The 23,019-nt window shown below is 37.4% G+C and overlaps 1 protein-coding gene across 2 annotated transcripts in view; it reads left to right on the top strand.

Annotated features, from left to right (window-relative positions):
• Nucleotides 1-22,515, top strand: part of mon2 (monensin sensitivity 2) — a 46,519-nt gene extending 24,004 nt beyond the window's left edge. For both annotated transcript variants that reach the window (XM_053762804.1, XM_053762803.1), the window contains 15 exons: nt 1,086-1,228; nt 2,268-2,375; nt 2,816-2,950; nt 6,515-6,683; nt 7,672-7,774; nt 8,182-8,329; nt 9,251-9,409; nt 9,816-9,920; nt 10,978-11,081; nt 11,621-11,775; nt 12,571-12,678; nt 13,226-13,313; nt 13,940-14,052; nt 15,353-15,496; nt 15,771-22,515. In XM_053762804.1, coding sequence (XP_053618779.1) covers nt 1,086-1,228; nt 2,268-2,375; nt 2,816-2,950; nt 6,515-6,683; nt 7,672-7,774; nt 8,182-8,329; nt 9,251-9,409; nt 9,816-9,920; nt 10,978-11,081; nt 11,621-11,775; nt 12,571-12,678; nt 13,226-13,313; nt 13,940-14,052; nt 15,353-15,465 — 1,751 coding nt within the window. In that variant the 3' untranslated portion in view covers nt 15,466-15,496; nt 15,771-22,515. The remainder of the gene's footprint in view (nt 1-1,085; nt 1,229-2,267; nt 2,376-2,815; nt 2,951-6,514; nt 6,684-7,671; nt 7,775-8,181; nt 8,330-9,250; nt 9,410-9,815; nt 9,921-10,977; nt 11,082-11,620; nt 11,776-12,570; nt 12,679-13,225; nt 13,314-13,939; nt 14,053-15,352; nt 15,497-15,770) is intronic.
• The last annotated feature ends 504 nt before the right edge of the window (nt 22,516-23,019 follow it).

The following is a 23,019-nucleotide window of genomic DNA, read 5'->3' as shown; positions in this document are numbered from 1 at the left end:
ATTTTATACAACCACAAGCAATCCATCAAGAAAAAGTTAATACACACCAATATTTACTGCACGGGCTCGCAGAGGATTTTGTCAAGTATTGGTGTTGTACAGAGAGTTTTGTTTTATATTATGTAAGAATACATATTAGATAGATAAAATGTTTACTTGTAGAGACAACAGCACAAAATAATATAATACTAACGTAAACAACAACAAAACAAAGAGAGCACGCGCTAAAGTATATTTTGTCTCGCTCTGGCAATGCAATATTTTATAAAGTGCGATAGACAAAACATGCTATTGCCTAAAATATAAATAAAATTTAAGTGTTTGTCTGTAATTTCAAAATAACTATTTTTTCATTACATTGCCCGTTTCCATTACCTAAACATTTTTATTTTTTGTCTGTTTGAATTCTTTGACACTTATAAAAAAATTTTAGTTTTTTAAGTCTATTTTTATAATTTTATTAGCCGCTCGTCCCGACTTCGCTCGGTTGAAACCACAATAAATTATAAACCAAAACCTTCCTCAGGAATTACACTATCTATTCGTGAAAATCGCATGATCCGCAAATCCGTGCAATAGTTTTTGAGATGGCAAACAGACAGATAGACGCGTCAAAAGACTTAGTTTTATAATATGTAAGTATTATTTTTTAAAACGAACTTTACAAACACATTAAATAGTCGTATAACGATTCAGCAGCATCTAATAATCACAACGATTTCAATATATCTATACTAGCAGCTCGTCTAGGCTTCGCTCGGGTAAAACAAAAATAAAACTTCCTCAGCAATCACCCTACATGGATAATCCCAACTAATATTATAAATGCGAAAGTAAGTTTGTTTAATACCTCTCCACTCATTATCTACTGGATTGATTGTAATGACGGGCACGGGCAGAAAATAACCTGGAATAACACATAGGGTACACTTTTTATCCCGAAATTCCCACGGGAGCGAAGCCCCGAAGCGCAGCTAGATAATACTAATTCCCAACAAGATGTCGTGCACTAATGCTAGTATATATGTGTATATATAATGTAGAGCATACATTTAACAATTGTCTGACAATTGTCCCGCCTCCAGGTGAGCTGTGCACGGAGCCGCGCGCGCCGGTGCGGAGAGCCGCCAGCCAGACGCTGTTCAGCTGCGTCGGGGCGCACGGGGCGCTGCTCACACAGCCCGCCTGGAGGGCGCTGCTCACCGTACTTCTGTCCATGTTGGAACAGGTAACACGATCGCCAAATGTATCTTATATGTGCGGGGTAACTTGATGTGCATTGTTGACGTTTGTAACGAAGGTGTATTGAGACTCGATTCTTCTTCTTGTAGTGCCTAAGTACTACCATAAGCATAACAATTTTTAAGCATAATATTCTAAAGCATATTGACGGCTTATGGGTGGCCCGAGGGCCACCCCGCCGCACCCTAAACTACTGCTACACTATTGCTTTATGCAAAAAAAAAACTAAATTATACTAAAATGCATTAGCCTAAACTATAATTATGCAAAAAACAAGTATGTCAATTTTTTTAAATTTATTTATTCATTCATAAGCTTAAATCTATCTTTACAGTTTTCACCAATGCAATAGACAAGCATCCCATTTCAATTATTATTATAACTTATGATATACAAAGCCGTTCTTATGAATTCGCTCATAAAACATGAAAACAGGTATATTCTTTCGGCAATCTGATTATTATTATTATGTCAAAAAAATATATGCCTAACTTGTTATGCTAAATTAAATTATGATAAAAAAATTACGCGAGAAAAGGGGATCCCGTTCCACTCTGCTGATTCCAGTCCACTCCCTTATGTGAGACCCGATAAGTTACTCTATTTATTTAAAAAAAAACCCGAATCAAAATCCGTTTTAAAGATCTAATCGTACATGCAACAACAAGAAACGACTGTTTTAAACCATAGTATATTTTCTAAGCGGTGGTGGTGTAATGGTTAAGACCTCCGCCTGAGGATCGAAAGGTCCCAGGTTCGAATCCTACTCGTGCCACATGAGTTTGTATACCAATCTGACTCAGGTATAGTAGTTTTCATCGACCACCACTTGCTTCCGGTGAAGGAAACCTGCACACTGGTTGATTATTAACTTGTGTGTGAAATGGAGAAGGCAATGGCAAACCACTCCATTAATAATGCCAAGAAAGTTGTTACGTGTGTTTCATTCCATATAATGACCACGACCCTCAGTCATGAGGAATACGACTATGAAGAATTTTTTCTAATGTATAGTTTGATTGTAGGTACAAAAGCAGTCCAACATCGCAAGTTCGGAAAAGGTGGATACGGGAGAACACATCCTCATCCATCACACGAGGAATACTGCGCAGAAGCAATGGGCGGAAACACAGGTGAATTTATTTGTGCACTTTTTTTGACATAATTCATGTACTAATTCATAAGTATACAAGGACTTTTCATACATTAGCAATATTTTTTCTACATGTTCGGTCCATGATTCTGAACAACCTTTAGTATGAGAGTAACTTCGAAATCGCGAAAACATCACCTGTTCTATACAAAATTAAATATTTAATTTGTGGAAAATGTATGGATCAACTGATTTTTTCCGCGTTTTCTAGGTTGCATACATGCGAAAAATTGTTCAGTACCATCGACTGAGCATGTAGATAACGCCCGGTGCTTCGCTCCCGTGGGAATTTGTAGATAAAATATAGCCTATAGCAATCTTGGATAACGTACCTTTCTAACGGTGAAAGAATTTTTGAAATCGGTTCGGATTAGTTTCGGAGATCACCCGCGTCAAACATACAAACTATATGGTGCACAGGTGCTGACGCTGTCGGGCGTGTCGCGCGTGTTCCACTCGCGCTACGCGCTGCTGAGCTCCGTGCGCGAGTTCCCGCGCTCGTGGGCGGCGCTGCTGGGCTTCGTCACCGACTGCGCGCTGCGCCGCAGCCACGAGGTGCGCTAACTTTACTCTTGCATCATTATATATTCAACTACAGGGATTACATCATGTCAGCGCGGCAGCAGCGGTCGGAACGCTCTGAGAACCACCCGTTCTCTGTCTCCGCAATTCTGTCTGTGCCTCCAGCTATGAGTCCCTTAATCGCCTCGTACGACACGAAAGTATATGGAGTGGCCCTATTCTAGGACGGAACCGCACGACACAATATATATATTTAGCGGTCAGCGCTATTGGTCATTCGTTATTCCAATTTTGAAGAGGTTCTGGTTGAGGTTGACAGTTCAGTAGTTTACAGTTACTTGCCACCAGACGGGTTAGGTAGTCGTAAAGTCATGTCAGATCCCTTTAGGCGACTTGACCAGTGTTAGCGATTAACATATTCTCGATCACAAAAAGAGTATGTACTTATTCTAATTATATTGACGCCCAATTTAACTTAAAAGATATATATTTTAGATGGTAAAATTACGATAAGTAATTGTCTTGAAATAAAACAGTTACGTACATACATTTCAATTTTACGGAAAGTAGTTTTTAGTGTTCCGCACCTAAAAGGCAAAAAAAGACCCTATATACCTCCGCTGTTTGTTGAAAGGGGAATTTTTACGAATATATTAAATTGAAAATCAAGCTGCAATTTTACGACCGGCCGCTGCTTTTCCCCATCGACTGTCAAAGCTTTCCAATCCTTATTCGCCTTGTACTACATCCACGGAAGGACTTGGAATGGTCATATTTTGGGGGAACACACAAGGTATAACATCAAAATATTCGCAACATAATAAAATACATGAAATATATTTACTTTATTTTATTTGTACATTTTTTCGCAATTTATAAATTCTAAATCTGTCTGTCTATAACACTTTTACGGCTAAATTGCAGGGTTGATTTGGAACAGTTAGTTAAATACCGGCTCCGCACTATCGCGGAGAAGGTCGCCGAACTTTGACGGATTCGGCATACATTGCTGGTATTTAATTGCGGTAAATAATAACAGTTATATAAACTAAGCAATGTATACGCATTTGCGTGTGCGTTCGACGATAGTAGGCAGCCGGAAAGGCTACCGCGGACGGAGCTGCTGATACCAACTAGTTAACAAATAACTTAAAAACCTTATGAAAATCATACAAATTCAATTCAAAGAAGAGTGAGCAGCCCGCCATATGTTTAGTCTCCTTCGAATGTACTCCCCTACTTGATGTCTACTAGACCGTTTACACAACAGAAATATCTGCAAGGGAATCGTTCTATATATCGTCATGAACTGCAAATTGTCCATGATATCACAAATAGACATGGCGGGACAAAATAAACTGAAACAAACCAACAACCAAGTCAACAACAAAGACAGATCACACATTATACCCAGACCTATTAATGAGAGTATTTGATCTTTGTGTCTGACGCCATGTCTGTGTGACGACACTAAACTACACGACGTCACCGAACGCAAGACGTTGATGTAAATAATCAAATTCAAAAACAAAATAACACCGTAACTGAATCTTCCCACGAAAAAGTTGGTATCGAAATTTCTAAACACAACATGTTGCACCCAATCCGCTTGTGTAACTAACATATATATGCCAATAATGAAAGCCGTCGCTTTGCTTTTTTCCGATGTTATTTTTCTAATATCTACATAAATAAGTTTCACGTATGCTATCAATACAGAGCATAGTGAGCATATTGCGTGAATTTTTAGGTATTCAAAATCGCCTATATTCCATGTATTGGCTCCATTGTCGGGGACAACATCATATTCCACATTGTGTAGTAAATGATGATGAATTACGTGTAACGTGCCGATAGATATTTGTAAAAAGCCTATGTAGTGTTGTAAAGTCCGCCATTTTGGAATTAAAAACCAAATTGTCACTATCAATAATAAGCATACTAAATATGCTACGTTGCAAATTATGTACACTACACGTGATGGCATAATAGTGTAATTTGAAAGAGGATATTGGAATAAATGTTAGATTATTTATACTACTGCTGGCAAAAGCTTTGTATTATTTCCTACTCTATATGTGAGGTGAGATATTCAAGACTATTCTATAATAATATAGAGTAAGCGTCGATAGGTAACGCTAACAACCAGCACACGTTACGGGACAAAAGATTTTAACGTTTTTCTTCATATATCTCCGGTCCGTATTTATTTTCTTGTATTATGTAAATGAAAAATACGACCATGTCTATTGTTTTCTATGCGTATGTATCACCAGTCCTTGCTGAGGGAAAATTATTTTCATCGCCATTCACAATTCGATTTTTTTTTTATTTAAAATTTATGTAATACTTTCGCAAATAGTTCGATCGATGACAAAATCACATCACATCACTTCTAAAACACTTTACCTCTATTATTCTAATCGATTGGTTCCACTTTACGGCCGTCATAAGTCGGACCACGTGTCGTCGTATCCCGTAGTTGCAGAATCATCACTACGATCTATACAGATATAATTCATTGTCTGTGGTACATGATATTTTGATTATGTACACTGTGCCCATTTTTATAAATATATTTTTATTTTAAACTGTATATTATGTATCTTTTGATAAGAATAAATGTCTTATCTGTTTATACTGCATCACGTCTCCATCCTTTACGAGCTCGACAGAGCCAAGAATCGCGATATTGATGTCTCATAACAATAACATTTTTTTATTATAATTCATCAAACAATAATCTTTCTACGACTCGTACCTGAACTCGTACGCGAACCTGGGTTGTTCTTTCGTTCAACTGGGCTTGTACAATGCAAGCAACACTCAACGGCCCACATAAAGCTTATATCGCGGGTCCGATAGACACAAACACAGAAACGGGAGCAACACACCCAATCAATTCTAATAACTATACATGTGAATATGAAATCTATTCTGATTATATTATTTTGGACTTCGTTATTTTATCATCTAATTAAAGTTTATCTTGTTTTATGAATTAATCAGTGTTTCAATTAAAATATGCTAGCTTTGCCTCGCGGTTTCAACTAATATATTTATTTTCAGCTAATATATTTATTTTCAGCTAATATATTTATTTATTTGCTCGACGACCTCGGTGGCGCAGTGGTAAGGTTCTTGCCACTAAACCGAGAGGTCCCGGGTTCGATCCCCGGTCGGGTCATGATGGAAAATGTATTTTTTTTTTATTGGCCTGGGTCTTGGATATTTATCTATATGTATTTGAATTTGTTTTAAAATATAGTATCGTTGAGTTAGTATCCCATAACACAAGTCTCGAACTTACTTTGGGGCTAGTTCAATCTGTGTGATTTGTCCTGATATATTTATTTTATTTATTTATTTTAAATGTCATTAAAATCAGACCAACGATTCGAAAGTTACCGCGTTACAAAGATACAAAAAATGTATTTTTGCTTAAGTTGACTAATGGTAGGTTAAGTTTGGTGAAATAAATAAATAAGAACTGGAGGAGTTACGCTACGGACAGGGAAATTAGAGGAGAGGCCACAGTCTAATAAAAAAAATATAACATTATTATAGTGGTAATTCGGTTACGTTAACTAATTGCAGGTATCAGTGGCTGCCCTGAAGTCGTTCCAAGAAGTAGTGACTGCAGCAGGCCGGGGCACAGAAAGTGGAGTCGATGGAGTCCTGCAGAAGAAAGTGTGGGCCAGCGCGTGGGCGGCGTGGGCCAAGATAGCCGGCACCAATACCGAGCGCACTGGGCCCGCATTGCCTGGTAAGGACTAATCATTGATGTAGAATGTGTAAGTAAATTTTACTACTAGCGCCACCTGCTGGTGTATGTGTAAATCTATTTGACAATAAAGTGTCACTCGTTGTCCATAATGTAATAGGTATAATTGACCGAATGAAATAAATAAAGGAATTTATATTTGAATGTTGAATAGTGTCCATGACAACAATAAACTCTTACTAGGTCAGCATGTGTAGTGCGAGTTTTCAATTTGAAATCCAATTAAATAAATTGGTGCGGCCAAATAAATTGTATAACTTATATTGGGTAGAACTGCGAAAATTTTCGACGATCGGGTTTTTTCGGGTTGATCGGGTTGATCCGAAAATTACAAGAATAATAAAATTATATAAAAACCAATAACTGCATTTAAAAACTTAAACATCATCATCATATCGAGTGTGTTATTGCTAACACTGGTGTCAGATTTTATTCAAATCGCCTAAAGGCATCTGATATGAAATTTACGACTACTCACCGCGACGTACTCACCGCCATCTAGTGGCAGGTACACGCATACACACAAGTGAACAAAACTGTCCACCAGTGTGCAGGTTTCCTCACGATGTTTTCCTTCATCGGAAGCAAGTGGTGGTCTAAGAAAACTACTATATATGAGTCAGATTGGCAAACAAACTCATATGGCACGAGTAGGCTACGATCCTGAGACCTTTCGATCCACATGCGGGCGTCTTAACCATTACAATTACACCACCACCGCTTCAAATAAATGAAAAAAAAAATATCCACAGAATAATAACACTTTTAAACCCTATTAGCTCTGATTCGTTCCTCGTGATGTTTTCCGTCACCGGAAGCAAGTGGTGGTCTATGAAAACTACTATACTTGTCAGATTGGTATAGAAACTCGTGTGGCGCGAGTAGGATTAGAACCTGGGACCTTTCGATCACAGGCGGATGGTCTTAACCACTGGGCCACCACAGCTTCCACTGGTCGATTTCCTTTCAGTTGGTGAAGACGGCAAACCGTCGGAGACGTACGCGCCGTCGCTCAACTTCCTCACCACTCTGGTCCAAATATTCCCGCTCATCTTCACGCACATACGGCACACGTAAGTTGATTTTTCAGACGTTATTATGTAGCCAAAATTAAAAAAAAACCTTCATAAAAGTAGACAAGACTATCATTTACCCGCGGCTTGCCCGCGTGAATTTGAAACAAACATGATTTTCATACAATCTTTCACACCCCAAAATACACATTTGTTTTTTGAAAATAAAATAAAGCCTATATTTGAATGGGACCTTTAACTACATGCCTACCAAAATTCATCAAAATCGGTTCAGCGGTTTGCTTGTGAAAGCGGTAGACAAACAGGCAGACAGATTTCTCATATAAAATATTAAGTATGGATTAATTTCTGCCTATTTATTCGCATAGTTGTTGTTTTAATATATTTTTGTATAGCGTGTGTTAAGGGAGAGTAATCATTGTGTTATCTATCTATCTATCTATCAGTTTCACCCCAGAGGACGTGCAGAGACTAGGCTCGTGCCTGGCCACAGTGTGCCGCGTGGAGCCGGCGGCCGCGGCGCTGGACTCCATCGGCAGCTCACCCGCGCCCGTCAGCCTGCACGCGCTGCATTGTCTGCACACCGTGCACTCGGTACGTTTGCCACAGAAAGAAGAGAGAAACAAAGAAAATGCTTTATATTTTGGCAAAACAAAAAAAAAACATAAAGTTTCAATTTTACATTTGTTATCATCATCATGGGGTGCCAGCTTCGAGTTGAAGTTTGGAGGTCAGCATACGGAAACCCTCGCGGCTTTGGGCCGCTGTTTTTTTCGTCGAAGGCGGCCAGAAAATCTTTTACCACGGATTTTGCCTTCAAGAACCAGTCTTAGAAATTCAAACATTTGTTATACATGTGCAAAATTAGGGGTCTATGCCGAAAAGGATCCCAGCTCAGCTTTGGGCCGTGACTGAAAGCCACAGCGTTGATTTTCAGTTACATGATACATGAACAAGTATAATTAAGAAAAAAAAACTTGACTTAGCATAAAAAGATTATGTGGTTGGTAGGTAGGTAACAATATTAGTATCTACAGCTCCATGTTGTCTCTGTGTCTGTACAGCTCTCCACCCCTGAACACTAGAAGTCGGATGGTCTAACTTAAAATCTAGTATAGGTTTCATCGCGATACGTTGCTTAGAAATAATTACCCTGTATAAATTATTAGCGACAATAATAATAAATAGGACGCACGAAATAAACGCGGGCGAAGTCGCGAGTAAAAGCTAGTCAATACTCTATTATTATAAAGAGGTAAGCGTTTGTGAGTTTGTATGTTTGAGGCGAGTAATTTCCGAAACTATCGAACCGATTACAAATTTATTTCACTATTAGAAAGTTACGCTATCCAAGATTGCTATAGACTATATTGTATCTCAAAGTTTCCACGGGAGCGAAGCACCGGGCAACGCATCTAGTAGGGTATAAAATCGTTTTCCCTTTTTGTATGGCAGAGTGGTCGATAGAAGTCCCTCATGAGGCAAATAAATACGTAGTTAATAACTCGTTCACAGGAGGCGTTAGTTCGCCACGAGCTCCTGCCGGCGATGTTCGTAGCTCTGACGTCACTGGCGGCCGCGTGCGACAGCGGCGTCCGCTGCCTGTCGGCCGCCGCTGCCTTGTATCGCGCCGCCCCCGTCCCCAGCAAGGGGGCGCTGGCCGACCTGCTAATGGTAATGTTGTCTCTGCAGGTGGCGCTGCGGCGCATTGTACCATACACAGTAATCACTTTAATTATCATATTTTATTAATAAGTAAAGCACTGGTACAATCTTATAATTTAATAAATGTTTAATTTAAAAAAAATGTCGGACACTAATGAAACGCTACACGCCGCCTTCAAACGCTCGTGAAATTCACCCTAGCGGCGTAATGGAGTAGGAAATTTTAGTATTTTGAAACATGATCACAAAATATATACAATTTGTAATTTAACCTAAGTATATTTGTATGACATGTCCTCAGCTTTTCTCCACAGCAGGTGTCGTTTCGAAATGCCAGTAGTTTGTACATTTTTAAGAAATGGGCAGTAAATGAAAAATTTCAAAGCGTAATTTGAAATTTGAATACACATTTTAGGCATTGCATAAGGCGGTGCAACAATGCAACGCGCAACAAGCGAGAAGAAGAAACAGCGAGCCGAGGAACAATGATGCAGCTGAGATAGCTGCATTATTATTACAGGTAAAATGTTATTAATTAATTGACTCTTATACTAGACTTTAACCATGTTTAATTACGTTTTTGCGGTGGTGGTGTAGTGGTTAAGACGCCCGCCTGTCGATCGAAAGGTCTCAGGTTTGTATCCTACTCGTGCCACACGAGTTTGTATACCAATCTCACAATCATATATCTTAGTTTTCATAGACCACCACTTGCTTCCGATGAAGGAAAACATCGTGAGGAAATCTGCACACTGGTGGACAGTTTAGTTCCCTAGTGTGTATGCGACTACCTGCCACTAGATGGCGGTAAGTAGTCGTAAATCTCATATTAGATGCCTTTAGGCGATTTGAATAAAATCTGACACCAGTGTTAGCAATAGCACACTCGATATGATGATGATGATTAAGGTTTTAAATGCAGTTATTGGTGTTTATATAATTTTATTATTATTGTAATTTTATTGTTTTTATTTAATCAACAGGGAAATCTAAGTGAACTTGTTTAAATATAAATTTCAAGTTTATTTAATTTAATTTAGGTACTCTTGAAATAAACCTTTTTAGCCCCGCTGTTGTGACACCTAGATAGATTAATAAATTTCTGTATAAGTACACTATATTTTTTTTTTATATTAGGACAAATCATACAGATTGAGCTAGCCCCAAAGTAAGTTCGAGACTTGTGTTATGGGATACTAACTCAACGATACTATATTTTATAACCAATACATATATAGATAAACATCTAAGACCCGGGCCAATCAGAAAAAGATCATTTTCCATCATGACCCGACCATGCATCGAACCCGGGTCCTCTCGGTTCAGAGGCAAGCACTTTAACACTGCGCCACCGAGGTCGTCAAAAAATAGTATATTGGGAGTCTTTCCTTCGGGCGCCAAGTTATTATGATAAATTATGAACAAAAGGAAAACTTTGTGCTGTACAGTTTAACTAATCTCTATTAATTCCACATCAGGTGTGCCAGATCTTCGATTTTTATTAAATATATTCCTATCCTATATTCCCATGGGACCATGACACAGCTAGTCCTAAATACAGTTGTAATATTCTCCAGGTGCTGGCTACAGGACTGCCCCTGGCGCGGGAGACTCCAAACGAATACACAGAATTTTGGGAGATGCTGCCCACAGTACTGGAGACTTTCATGTTCCAACCACCGTGAGTATTTTATGTTATTTATTTATTTTTATCGAGTACACAACACATGTTAGGTTAAAACATGACAAATGAGATAAAAACTGAAATGATATCCGAACATATAGATGATATCCGAACATATAGCGTTCATAATTTGTATGGTCCACAATACAGTTCGAAGATTTCTCTTTAATTTCCGTACCTTTTTGGATTTCGTTATCTTAACTTATTATAAAACATTGTCTTCTACCGCGTCTGTCTGTTCGCGATAAACTCGAAAACCACAAGGCGTATTTACACGCGGTTTTCACCAAAAAGGTTGGAAACAAAGTTACTCTGTCTTTAAATCAAAATCCTGTCATGTTACTCATCTGTCATATCGCAAACCTGTCATTTTGCTAATCTGTCTTTTTACAATTTGTGACAAATTACTAATATCTGACTATTTGCAAATCTGTTATGTTTGCATTCTGATGCTCTTCGCCCAAACCTAATTCCGGATTAAGGTGTAGGTGTAAATGATTACGTTTTCAAGACAAACAAACACACATTTGGTACAGAGTGGGCGGGAGCAGTAGCGCTCGAGAACTAGTGGTGGTTGTGAGAGACGAGGTCCTGCGAGGAGCGCCGCGCGCGCCCGCGCAGCACGCGCGCGCGCTGCTGGCGCTCGTGCGCGCGGGCGCGGGCTCGCTGCACGCGCAGGCTCGGCCCACAAGTGACTACTCTCATTCATTTCTTTATTTATATTCATACATTATACACCTTTGTATGTGAGTGAAATCCGATTCCCGTGGGAATTTCAGGAAATCGCTTTTTTCCCAAATCTTTGTGCTCCCCTATACTGTCCTAGGGACCTACACACCAAATTTCAGCTTCCTACGCCCAGTAGTTTCGTTTGCGTTGTCTGTCAGTCAGTCACTCGGTAACGCAAAAGTTTTATATATATTGATTATCATAAAAAAATAATATATGAAACAGAACAAATCGCTAACGCGCTCATATCTTAATATAAACATTTATGGGCAAGCTGTGAGAGGAAAAAGTGAATATAGTCATCATTATATCGAGTGTGTTATTGCTAACACTGGTGTCGGATTTTATTCAAGTCGCCTAAAGGCATCTGACATGACTTTTACTACTACTTAACGGCCATCTAATGGCAAGTAGTCGCATACACACTAGTTAACTAAACTGTCCACCAGTGTGCAGGTTTCCTCACTATGTTTTCCTTCACGAGAAGCATATGAGTCAGATTGGTATACTCATGTGGCACGAGTAGGATACGAACCTGAGACCTTTCGATCCATAGGCGGGCGTCTTAACCATAACACCACCACCACTTCGGTGAATATAGTAAATAAACGTATTGAATTCTAAACACTGGAAACAGCGATAAAGTTTTATTTTATACATATTTTAAACAACTATGGCGTGGATCTTTTTATAAACTTTTTATATCTAAGTACATATCGCATCGGTTTTTTTTTTTAACAAATACGCCTCCCCACAGAGAACGAACAAGAATTGCGCGAACACGAAGAGTTCGCGCGAACGTGCTTCGAAACTTTGCTGCAGTTCTCAATGCTGGAGGACGTGGACTCCTTGGGAGACGTCGACAGTAAGCACCTTATTTCATGTTTAATTTATTCAGTGGCGCAGTGGTAAAGTTCTTGCCACTGAACCGAGAGGGTCCCGGGTTCGATCCCCGGTCGGCTCATGATGGAAAATGATCTTTTTCTGATTGGCCCGGGTCTTGGATGTTTATCTATATATGTATTTGTTATAAAATATAGTATCGTTGAGTTAGTATACCATAACACAAGTCTCGAACTTACTTTTGGGCTAGCTCAATCTGTGTGATTTGTCCTAATATGTTTATTTATATTTATTTATCACTCGCATCTACAGTTATCTACAACTACACTAATTGACATCTAGACTTGACGACCTCCGTGGCATAATGGTCATCACGCCGGACTGTTACACTGGAGGTCCCGGGTTCGATCCCCGGTCAGCTCCACATGGAAAATGATCTTTATCAGTCTTGGATGTTTATCTATATGTGTATATGCTAAAGAGTATAGTATCGTTAACACAAGTCTCGAACTTACTTTGGGGGCTAGCTCGATCTGTGTGATTTGTCCTAATAAATTTATTTGATACAGACCCGCTAGCCATCGCAGCTCTGCTGGACAGGTTTCAGGAAGTCATATCGAGGTATACAACCGAGGAGGACAACGAACCTTTACCTAGGTAAGTGATTGATTTCAGTCTATTTGTGTTGTCGAAATCAAATCATTTATTCAACAAATAGATCTTCACGAGTACTTTTTCACAATTTCACAAAATGTAAAGTCGCTACCCGCTATCTGTCTGTCCCTGTATGCCTAGGCATAAATCTTTAAATCTACGCAACGAATTTTGATGCGGATTTTTTTAATAGATAGAGTTATTCAAGAGGAAAAGCTTATATGAATATAACAATAAATGAGGACAATTGGGACAAATCATTTGAGTTAGCCCCAAGGTAAGTTCGAGACGTGATGGGATACTAACTCAACTGTACTATATTCTACAACAATAGTAGAATCTATCTATCTCTTTTACCATAGTAAAAGAGAGAGATAGATTATTAATTCATCTATTTATCTAATAAATGATCCTAAGATTAGACCTTTTAAAAAAGTTCTTTCTTCTTTTTTTCCGAGTGTGTCACTGTCAATTACTAACATTCATGTCAGATTTCTCTAAGTCGCCTAAAGGCATCTGACATGGCTTTCACTACATGCCGCGTCTAGTGGCACGTAATCGCATACACTGGTGAACTTGAGCTGTCAACCGTAGGCTAGTGTGCAGGTTGCCCCAAAATGTTGTTGCAGACACCAGTTATCAGAGATCTCGTTCGTGCTGAAGGCCGTGGCGACGTTGACGGAGTCCATGAAGAAGGCGCCTCCTGGGAAGGTAGACGCCGGGGCCTGGCAGAAACTTATAGGTGACTATTTGTTCCATTATTCAAAGCTTTTTTATACTATACCTGTTCGGAAATAATCTTTATATCCTATTAATCCTGCTAATATTATAAATGCGACAGTTTGTGAGGATGTATGTATGTTTGTTACTATTTCACGTAAAATCTACCGGACAGATACGATTGTTATGAAATCTGGTACACAGTTAGAATATAACCTGGAATAACACATAGAGTACTTTTTATTCCGAAATTACCACGGGAGCGAAGCCCTGGGACGCGACTAGTATTTATATATTTACTGTATATTGTAACGCAGCTACGCTTTGTTTGGAATCTCTTTCGATGTATTTCGCCTGCGCTGGCACATTTGGATCTACTGTCATAAATTTTAAAATTCTAAATCCGCTCGAACACTTGGACGCGTAAACATCACGATCAAGCTAGCGAGGCAAGAGGGTGGCCGTGATAAATTTACAAACATTAAATAAAATTATAAGAACAGACCCAATAAGGGTAAGTGTTCCATTTATTGTGAATATATATAACCTAATCACTATTTTAGATTTTTAATTTATATTTAATTGTTCTAGGTCGTATACCTTAAGTTTTATAATAAACTTACTTTACTACCTACCAACCCACGATAAAACCTCGACAATATATTATCGACATCTAAATCTAAACATGGAATGTTTAAACCATCACCACCGACAAATTGTTTGGCGAGAGTGTGGTGCTAGCATAACGAATTGTTTAAACGTAAATTGTTTAAGATATCAGTACAGCGTATACATTTTATTAAATACAAACAATTCTTACATAGGACATAATTTTTTTAAAAAAATTATAATCATAATTAATAAAGAGATTCCAGCTCGTCGCCGCTTGGAAGGGTTCCAAGAAGGCTGGCAGCATTACCCTTCTGAACCGCTATGGCAATCCTCTGTGTCAAATAACTGCTCGCCCTTGGATCGCCCGTTACCTCACGGAGACACGCTGAAATCTTTTTTCATTTCAAAAGATTTTGCCTCGGGACCCCATGGGCCCATCGTCTCAACAGCAAAAGGCACAAAAGTGTAGCTCTACTACCATATTTCCTCCGCTTCAAAATCGCGGCAGTACCCGGCACTCAATGAAGTGGACTGCAGATGGGAGGGGGCGAGAGTTTCCACGAACCTTCCCAGCATCCATGGAACCAACGACATCCCGTCCGGTTTCTTGCCACCCGAATCAGTTGTAAAAATATCAGTATATTTAGTTGATTAGAATTAAAAATGGAAATGGAACGACCTGATTCTAATCGAGTTATATTCGACTTTAGGTTTATATCCAGCGCTAGTGTCGCTGTCTGCGAGCGCGCGCTGCGCAGGCGCAGGCGGCGCACTGCGCGACGCGCTGCTGCAGTTCGCAGCGCTGCTGCGCGCGCCGCTCTAGCGCTCGCTCTACACGGTGCACATCTAACTGGGTGAGTCACTTATGTGTCTGTTCGTCTGGTTATAATACCAGCACCATACTGTCGCCGAACTCTAGACACGTGCCGACGCGAACGCGTGAACATTGCGTATTTAGTATGAGTGCTTTTATTTACCGCAATAAAAAACCAGCAGTGTATACCGAATCCGCTTGGTAATTTCTTTGCAATTTGCTCCAGGTATAACAGACTCGAAGTAACTGTTGGTCGCGCTAGATAACTCGTTGTTGTTTTAAAATACTGTCTTACGGTTTTTTTTCTCTTTCAGTTGCATCTACAGCGGGTTGGAACACGCCAATCAATAGCAAATATATATATACTATTTTAAAATAAAATAAAAAATGGGGACCTTGCGAAATTGTTATGTTGACATTGTAACAAGATATTTTATTTTTGTTCTCATTTGACGTTTGTTGTATTTGATGTTTGAACATGTTATTGTGTGCGTCATTTTATGTACAGTAAAAAATGAAACGTTGAAAAAACATTGTTTTATACAAGTGTTTTTTCAAACACCAGTCGATAGGAGATTAAGAAATATAAATATAACATAGAATTATCATCATTTGCCTTACCTTGTCCCATCATCTGGGGTCGGCTCAAAATGTCTGTTCCCTTCACAATTCTCTATCTTTTGCTACATTTGGATCCACCCCCAGCAACCTCATATCCTCCCTGACACAATCCATCCATCTCTTCCTAGGCCTTCCTCGTCCTGTATATCCGTGTACCTTCCTACTTAAATAGAAAATAGTATATGGGCTACTAAATTAATTAATGACTATGAATTGCCCCGTAAGGTGCGACGTTGCTTAATATACTAGCGGCATTGCCACGCTGTGGTGCGATGGTCATTCCTTGCACCCAGTAGGACCTGGAGGGGGTCACCTTCAGTTCAGCTATCGCCTATACACTCACTGCCCCAATTTGCCAATTAGAATTTTCTACTGAAACTAAATAATAATAAATCTTTATTTTTGTAGGTATAGTGTTTACATAAACATATTTGTGAGCAGGATCTCCTTTTAAGTAATTAATTACCTGTGTTAGGAGATCCCGCTCTTAAATAACAAAACATGGTCTTATTAAACCTCTCAGCATTTGCTGGGAAGTACCAGATACATTAGATGCGCTGTTATTCTGATATATCTATTTCATACTTCTATTTTCAATAACACCATGCTTCACCGAACTATCGATAGTTAAACTATCAAGTTTTAATCGAAAAAGGCAATACTATCGATTGTTTTGGGGCAATTGGTAAATTAAATCGTTTCGTTTATTTCCTCACCATATCGGTTACAATTTTTCTATGATATAGATTACACTATACTATAGAATACACATATTGTGTAGGTGCAACTAAAGACTATCGGTGGTTACATTTTTAATGGTTAATTGGTAACTACTAACAAGTAAGTAACCAGTCAGTAATCATATATGGTTACTAACTGGTTACTAACTGAAAAATACATAATACTATGAATAGTATCGAACCGTGACGACCATTAAACTATCGATAGCATTAATTTACAATTGTAGATATACTATCGACACTATCTACTGTCTAAACGTTATCATGATTCGATACAATCAATAGTATTGTTCTAAAAACTGACTATCGATAGTATTGATTGGCGATATTACATAAACTATCGACACTATCGATCATCTAAACGTCATCATGAATCGATACAATCAATAGTATTATTCTAAAAACAGGCTATCGATACTAGGTAGTGACAGATGTATGTACTTAACATATTGCTAATTTCTCTGATGTTAAAAAAACATAAGCAAGTATAACGTGAGGTCTTCATACCAGTATATATGGATCATTCCCGTAATGTAATAATTGTTTTTATAAGATAATTTTATTTGTATATAGAATTAATTACTGTATATAAAATTCATGGTGTTTTCATTGAACACATTTGTATAGTAATTTAAAAGTGATTTTCATGAAATTATGATAAATAAATATTGTTCATAAAATCATATCGTCTAGTTGTGATTCGATATAATCACATCAAAAATCTTCATTACTGGATTAATTTTCGTTACGACACTAGTGGCATAAAAACAGTTTTGCATAGAATATTTTACGTGTAAAAAATACAGCAACGTCATAGTGTTATGAAATTAATTTCACGAAACTATTTTCATGCCATGTCGTAATGTAAATTAAGCATAAAATATCAGAAAAGTCAAGCCCCTTACATATTTACGCACAAATTACCGAAATTCATTGCAAAATCTTCTCTATTACTGCAAGCCTACCATCAACTTTTACAGAACGATTCCAATGCAACTCGGTTCAATTTAGGCACCTAAAATGAATCGCATTCATACAAAAAATTAAGTCGATGGTACGAATTTGCGATGCAGTTCAGTTTAGGTCGTAAAGTGGATCGCGTTAAGAGATGATGCTAAGCCTCTTGCATGGTAATTAAGTTTCGACGTAAATTGACGCACGTCAATGTCAAATCCCATGTAAAACACCACTTCCTGATAAAATATATGTAATCTGACAGATAAACTAGATAAAACGGCTTAAAGTTATTTGCCAGTTAGCACTGTCCAAAACTTGGGTAACATAAATTTAACGCTATCTGTTCGATATGTTACATATAGGCTATCAGATACTTTATCAGTAAGCGGTAGGCCCTACATATTATTTAATATAGGCATTAGTGAAGTAAAAACACGAAATATCTAATAATCAGCTGATAAAGTAATTTATAACCGTGTTAGAATCAAATAATAAAATACTGATTGATGTCCGTATTTACAACAGATAATATACAACAAATTAAAACAGATATTTTTTTTATAATGTCAATAACAAAAAAATATATTGCACTTGTACACATATGGCATCGATTTGGCACGTTTTGACGTCAAAAAGCATAACTAAAATACCGAGATCTATACCAACACCGAAATAGACACAATACATCCAGTACCGCAGACAAATATTTGTTATCACAAATACAAATATGAACCTGCGCTGGGAATCGAACACGGGCCCTGCGTATAACGGACGTGCGTGATGTCCACTACGCCACGCGGAGTCTATTTATATAAATTTATGCATTTCATTTTTAACCAGTCAAGGTGAAGGATTCAACAAATTGTGTTGTAATATTACAAATGCGAAAGTAAGTTTGTTACCTCTTCATGCATTATCTACTGGACCGATTGTTATGAAATTTGGTACACGTGTAGGAAATAACCTGGAATAACACATAGGGTACTTTTTATCCCGGAATTCCCACGGGAACGAAGCCCCGGAGCGCAGATAGTTTCCCATATATAATTTTTCAGTCGATAAGTATTTTTAGGGATTTCTTTATGATTTACTAGCGGCCCGTACCGAATTCGCTTGAGTAAAAACATAATGAATTCCTCAGGAATCACACTATCTATTGGTGAAAACCGCAAAAAAATCCGTGAAATATTTTTTGAGTTTATCGCGAACAGACAGACGCGGCAGCGAACTTTGTTTTATAAGGATTAAATTCTTTTTTGTAAGTCTTCTGTTTTCTTTTCAAATTAAAAAAATATTTTTTGTAAGTATTCTGTTGATTATTGTAAGGATTAAAATTCTCTATTCTTAAACATTAACGCCAGTTTATTTATTTATTTATAGCGCCTCAAACATACAAACAAACGCTGACCTCTTTATAGTAATAGTATAAAAGTATAGGTACATTATCCGCTTGTTGGTAAGCGTCCACCCGGTGCGGTGGTCTCATGTCTAAATACAGGATAACAGTAATTCAGCGCTATTTTTGAAAAGTATGAGTCACTGATTAGTGAAACGAGCAATTTTTATTCGAAGTTAACTTTAAACTCGTCATGTGTGGCGTTCCACGCGTAGTATCATATGGTAAATTTTTGCTACTCAAAAACTAGTCAGATAAAAAAAGCACATACAAATTTCCCTACAACTTTTAAACGGCTGAACCGATTTTGATTAAATATATCTAAGAACCGCCGCATAAAAAATTAGCTATCAAATAAAAAAAAACCGATGCCACGTACACAGACTGACAGACATACTTAGCGGTCAAACTTATACCACCCCTCTTTTTTGGGTCGGGGGTTAAATACCGCTCTTAAGGTATCTTTACACAATTTTTTTTAATGGGATTTTGATGATCTGTTTGTGAATACGGATTCGATTCATCGCTAGCCTTTCCAGCCTATGCATTGAACATGTTTTAGTATTGTAGGTAATAATAGTGATCGAATTTTGTGTAGTGCCGAAAATAGTCTAGATAGAAATATGAAATTAGTGATACTATATTCTAGTGGGAATAGTGTAGTGGGGACGCCTTATGTCAAGTCTGTTGTGTATCAATGCTATTTTAATTTAAAAAATGTAGTTAAACAAATCGGCCGCGTGTGGGAATCAAACCCACGACTCTAGTTTTGTGGTAAAGTTTCTTTCCACTGAGCTAAAGAAAAAAGCCTATATTAAATTTGTTAACACTTGTTTTTAATGCTAGTTTTCCCGTCATATTTTCCGATTTTGATAATAATTTTATACGGCACTATTCTGGACACATATTCTATCTAATGAAAGCACTTTCCAAATACATAAGGATTAAAATTATGAGTAAAATTAGTCTTAATTGAGACCCGTTCTCAATTTATTGTGTGGCTTAAAAATTACATCACAACAATTCCAATTTTTATGACACACAGTAAAAAACGGTCGCGGTTGGCAACAAAAGACGATCGATACTTACGTCGTCCTCATTTTAATACCAAACGTACACGCAATCTGTACTTTTATGGTATGGAGCTATGACTTCACTGAGTTTGGGCGTTCCCATTATGCCGGGTGTCGATTCTGCTAACGTTAAGTCTTAACCGTTTCACAATCGTGTTTCATTAGAATCATAATTAACAATGCCGTTTCAATATACTTGCTTTTCTAAAATGAAAACAAAAAGACTCTACAATCGAAATACGATTGGGACACGATTGTAAACTAAACGTTAGCGAATTGACACCTTGTTTGCGTGATAAAGCATTTGTATTGGGCGTAGTATACTTTTGTTACCATATTTTAGGTATTTATAAGCAATACTCTCAATTATCGCTGTCACCATAGGTTTTATATGAACCTAATTGTCTATAATATAGGTAGGAGATTTCTTATATAGAAGATCTGGAAATAATTAGATTACACTACGCTAGTAATTTTTTTATTGAAGAATATTTTCCTTATTATGTTACTTTGTTATACGAATATATTTGAACAATTTACATCACATTTTCCCTAATAAAGAACTACGTAGGTACTTCCACGTAATATTATTTCCTGCACACGGTGACAGCTGAATCACTAAATTATTTCAAATTAACATGATCATGTGCAATGTTTGTTATACTATTACTAATAGCCTAGCCATACTATTAGCTTTATTAAATTTCATAGCATAGAAACACGATATTGGTCGAAGTATTGATTTTCCGTTGTGGTTGATTGATCACATCACTTTAAGATTCGACTCGACTTATTACATACTAGTTCTAATTACGGTCCAAGAATAGAGCCATCCTTCGCTTGACGTGCTATGAAGTCCTAAACTATAGTATGTAAAATATATCCTGATCCTTGTGAGAGCAGGATGGACCGATACATTCGAAATGTGAGCGACAGAGACAGATGTATTATTTCCCTACTATTTGTCACAGATCTCAGCTATATTTTACAAACGCTAGAACCGTGCGCGGTGCTATCAAAAGTTCTATTTATTTATAGATGACTAGATTTTGCCCGGGGCTTCGCTCCCGTAGAAATTTTGAGATAAAATATAGCCTATAGCAATCTTGGATAATGCACTTTTCTAATGGTGAAATAATTTTTGAAATAGTTTTGGCAGTTTCGGATACTACTCGCTTCAAATATACAAACTCACAAACGCTTACCTCTTTATAATAATAGTATAGGTTTGGATTCCTATCCTATTATATCAGACTTTTTAGAATTCTATTGGCTATGATTAGAAATATTTTATCCGTCAACATATTAGTATTTTAATGGCATTGATTTAGGTATAATTTGACTAAGGGCGGTATCCCACTTAGTTTTTTCATCAAACATACTTTAGCTGGATAAAAAATGCGACGTTTAATTATTTTCGAAATAAATTATTGCCAAGAGTGCTCAACAATTTGACAATTTTAAGCTTGATATTATTAAATTAAACTAGCTTTTGCCCGCGGTTTCGCCAGCGTGAATTTGACAAACAAAGATGATTTTTATAGAAACTTGCATACAATCCTAGAGTTAGTCAAAATAAATTCATATTACTTTAACTTTTTTGTGAACAACATGTGGATTTTATAGAAAGTGGTCGTACCATTGTCGTGTCTCTATGAACATTGAAGATGATAACATAAGCTTCCATTTATAATGTACTAGAGATTTATGTTATTCCACATGTTACTATTATGTTAGCTGTTACTTATTGTGTAATATATTATATGCGTTAATGGAGAAATATGCTGATTGGCAGAATGCTTGTGAAACGACTTAGTTACATCCCTACTGAGGTGGAAGTCATAAACTTTTTGTCGTTTCGTTACAACCGCTTACCCCACCCGTCTGCCTCCCGTCACTGGATGATCATTCTGCCGTGAACAAAGAAAATATAAAACATTACTGCCAATCAATATGATTTCTTAATTTATTTTTTGTATTCTTTAGTTTTAAATTAAACTTGACTGTGAACAACTGCTGGAAACACAAACATAATATTTTCACGAACAAAACTCAGTTTTATCGTGTTAGGTCGAATAATACAACAGACTTGTAAAGTATGACTAATAAAATCGTAAAAATATTGTGTGGGTGTCTGCGTTAAGTATAAGCTTAACCAAATATGCGCATGCTCGCGCTATATTTAGTATGCTCGACGCTGATTGGTCGGCCCTTGTGTGTATAATGTATATTTTGAATATTGTGTTCTTATGAATAAATTGTATTAAATCGAGATGTTGTCTTTGTTATATAGCAGAGGGAGTTTGAAACTTACATGACCTAATGAAGTAAATTAAATATAAACGACGATAAATTTATTTTTCCAGCGCCGAAATAATAAGCAAACACTTATAAAACTATCCAAGCATGGCATTTAATTTTTTGTTATAATTTCATTCATTAGTGGTTTTTACCGATAAAGCTTCGCTCCCGTAGGAATTTCGGGATAAAAAGTAGGTATGGATATGTGTTTATCCAGGTTATATTTCTACCCGTGTTATCAAATTTTATAACAATCGGTCCAGTAGATTTTGCGTGAAAGAATAACAAACATACGTATACACACATCCTCACAACTTTCGCATTTAGGTATAATGTTAGTAGGATATTACAAACGCGACAGTAATTTTGATCATAGGCGAATAACAGTAGTCTGGAGTAAGAAGGACATAAGTTATCTCACCTTTTATCCCGGAAAAACGTGCTATACCCGTGGGAAATTAACGTTCTTCAAAAT

The sequence above is a fragment of the Plodia interpunctella genome, chromosome 23 (assembly GCF_027563975.2).
Source record: "Plodia interpunctella isolate USDA-ARS_2022_Savannah chromosome 23, ilPloInte3.2, whole genome shotgun sequence".
Taxonomy (NCBI): Eukaryota; Metazoa; Arthropoda; class Insecta; order Lepidoptera; family Pyralidae; genus Plodia; species Plodia interpunctella.
The sequence above is the reverse complement of the archived record's forward strand: the minus strand, read 5'-3'. Positions and strand labels throughout refer to the sequence as shown.